This window comes from Pteropus alecto, unplaced genomic scaffold (genome assembly GCF_000325575.1).
Source record: "Pteropus alecto unplaced genomic scaffold, ASM32557v1 scaffold67, whole genome shotgun sequence".
NCBI classification, from domain to species: Eukaryota; Metazoa; Chordata; class Mammalia; order Chiroptera; family Pteropodidae; genus Pteropus; species Pteropus alecto.
This window is the reverse complement of record NW_006441061.1, coordinates 7,331,550-7,334,457: the sequence shown is the minus strand read 5'-3', so window position 1 is coordinate 7,334,457 and position 2,908 is coordinate 7,331,550. Positions and strand designations below refer to the sequence as shown.

Here is a 2,908-nt window from a genome sequence, read left to right as displayed (position 1 = left end):
AGGAAGCGTCACGGACACATTCCGTCACAGTGGAAGGGTTTCACAGTTACGGGGGTGACTAGTGTGTTTCTTTGACTTGAGTTGTCTTTGTTTCTCTTTAGAGGAACTGCCTGGCAGCAAGAATTCTGTCACCTTAAGTGATCTTCCGGCGTTTTTAGGTGACCTGGCCTCTGAAGAAGATAGTATTGAGAAAGATAAAGAAGAAGGTAACACATGGGGTCCTGGGCTCACATGAGGTTGCTGCGAAGTGACGAAACCCTTGTTGTGCTTTAAAGTCGGGATTTAGTGTCAGCACCCCGGGCTGGCTTGGTTTTTCTTCTCTTGGGGGAAGAAATGGGAGTTTTATTCTGGGTCCTGTCCAGGTAAACAGGCGCCCCTTTGTTTCTGTCCCTCGGGGTGGCACGCGGCAGCACGCAGCCCCATACTGCCCGGCTGTCCCCCGCTGGCCTGTTTACTGAGGTGTCTCTTGTCTTCCTTTCACCCCTCAGCCGCAATATCTAAAGAACTTTCCGAGATCACGCCGGCCGATGCTGAGCCCCTGGTCCCTCGAGGCGGCTTCGACTCTCCCTTCTACCGAGAGAGCCTCCCGGGCTGTCCCAGGAAGACCCATTCGGCCGCCTCCGGTGCTCAGGGCGCCAGTGCGAACGCTGAGCTTTCAAACTGCTCCCTGGACAAGCTCGGACCCGACACACCAAAGCAAGCCTTTACCCCCATTGACCGGCCCCGCGGCGGCGCCGAGGGAAGCCCTGCGGCGGGCAGGGAGCGCCAGGCTTCTCTGGAGACGAGCATCCTCACTCCCAGCCCTTGTAAACTTCCACCTCCGAGGGGCGCGGGGTTTGGAAGTGGGCAGCCTCCCCCGTACGATCATCTTTTCGAGGTGGCATTGCCAAAGACTGCCCATCATTTTGTCAGCAAGAAGACGAAGGAACTGTTAAAGAAGGCAAAAGGAAACGCAGAGGAAGACTACACGCTGTCCCCCTCCCCAGTGGAAGTGCTGGACAGGCTGGTCCAGCAGGGAGCAGACGCGCACAGCAAGGAGCTGAACAAGTAAGGCGCTGGCTGGTTCCCGTTCCTCCAACGTCCGGTGTTCCTGCGACAGAGCGCGGGAGGGCGGACCGGCTCTTCGTGCTCTCCCCAGAGGCGGCCGCTTCCCCTGTCCCCTGCGCTTGGCCGCACAGCCCCGCGGTCTGTGTTGCCGTTTCACGCGTGTCACTGTGTGTGTTCTCTATACACGCGCGTTAAATCTGGGGGAATTCCCAGAGTAATGGCCCATTTTAAAACGAGTCTTTATATCTAGGCCGTTGGTGCCACTGTACTACGAGGAAGTTCAGATGCCTTTTCACATTTGCTCTCATAATTTGAGGGTGAGGTGTACGTCAGATATGGAAATGTTCGTTATAGTATATGTAGCTACAGGTATTTCTTTCTGTTTCGGTAACGTAGGAATTAGGGGGAAGACAAAGTCAGCATTTCAGTGCAAGTTGAAGGCGGCCTGCCCCCCCATCCCAGGATGGCGCACGTGGTTTCTTAGACGGAAATCTATCTGAGACACTGTTTTCAACTCTTATTACCCTTTTCAAAGGATATCCAAGGAAGGGATTAGGGAAGTTCGAATTCTCTGCCATTTCTAAACAGGTTCTTAGGGAAAGTTTGTTTTATTTTTTCTTCCGTATAATGATAATCTAAGGCGGAATTTGACAGAGCTCATCATATTTAAGGTCTATTTTTAAATGAAGTTTGGTATCGTACAGCCCCAGGTGGGCGCCCTGGTTTCCCCTTAAACTCGATGGTGGGAGCGTCTCCGTGGAGGGCTGCTGCGTCGTTGAGATGAAACGGGCTACTCTCGGTGTGTGGTCGTCTGTGGCCTTGGAGGGCCGAGCCGGCTCTGCGTTAGGGCCTCTCCACTCCAGAGACTTGGTCACCCTTAGCGGGGCACCTGCCCCCTGTATGGGCTGTGAGACTCCCCCTCTCACTCCATGGGGACTTTGAGTTTGAAACGTTTCCCTGCGCTTTTGATCACAAGGAAGTGATCTAACCTGCCGAGATGAAAAGTCCAGATCGGTTTTTTTCTGGGCAAGATCGGTAACTTTGTTATTCAAAACCTTTCTTCCCAGGTTGTCTTTACCCAGCAAGTCTGTCGACTGGACACACTTTGGAGGTAAAGTTGTTACTTTAGCTCCAAATCCAGCCCACGCGGATCCTGCTTGCTTGTGTCCTTGCCGTCCCGGAGGGAGGCGCCCTGTAGGAACCCGTCTCCCTTTTGCTGCCGCCCCAGCCATCACCTGCTTGGCCAAAGAGTAGCTCAGGTGTTGCACACTCAGCATTTCCTATATTTGAAAAGTGGTGAGGACCGTGCACTGCAGGGTGGAATTACAGACAGCGCAGCCCTCACGTGAGGCCAGGCCCCCCTAGAAAAGCCCCAGGTGACACACATGGTCCCAGGAGAGGGCTCGGCAGGGACGTAGCAGCGAAGGTTGAAAGGAGTCTCAAAAATATGTGCACGTGGTTTGGGGTTCGCAAGGAAGAAGTGAGCTCAGAGTCCTGTCGCACGGTGTCCCTTGGCGGTCCTTTGCGGGGCGGAGAGTGAGCGACCCCTCCTGATGAGTGCCCGTTCCTGTCACCCGGCGCCCGTTGGTGGTCCTTTGCGGGCGGCGGGTGCGTGCCCCCCTTTTAATGAGTGCCCCTTGCTGGGAACCAGGTGCTTATTTGCCAGGCGAGCGGTGACTTGGTTCGTAGGGACCTGTGTTTCTTAAGCTGGCGAACCCTGGGGGGGCTCAAGGGGACGACATGTAAAAGGCGCCTCTGCCACCTCCCTCTGCTTTGAAACCAGGCTCTCCTCCCTCAGATGAGATCCGCACCCTGCGGAACCAGCTGCTCTTACTGCACAACCAGCTGCTGCGAGCGGTTC

General features: G+C 55.1%; 1 protein-coding gene across 1 annotated transcript in view; it reads left to right on the top strand.

The window, feature by feature from the left end:
* The window catches only part of TSC1 (TSC complex subunit 1), a 42,939-nt gene that overhangs the window by 33,076 nt on the left and 6,955 nt on the right, over positions 1–2,908 (top strand). Inside the window, 5 exon segments of the mRNA XM_025051129.1 lie at positions 102–206; positions 489–1,047; positions 2,115–2,158; positions 2,831–2,897; positions 2,899–2,908. The exon segment at positions 2,899–2,908 is cut by the window's right edge and continues 87 nt beyond it. Of these exon segments, the coding sequence (XP_024906897.1) occupies positions 102–206; positions 489–1,047; positions 2,115–2,158; positions 2,831–2,897; positions 2,899–2,908 (785 nt within the window).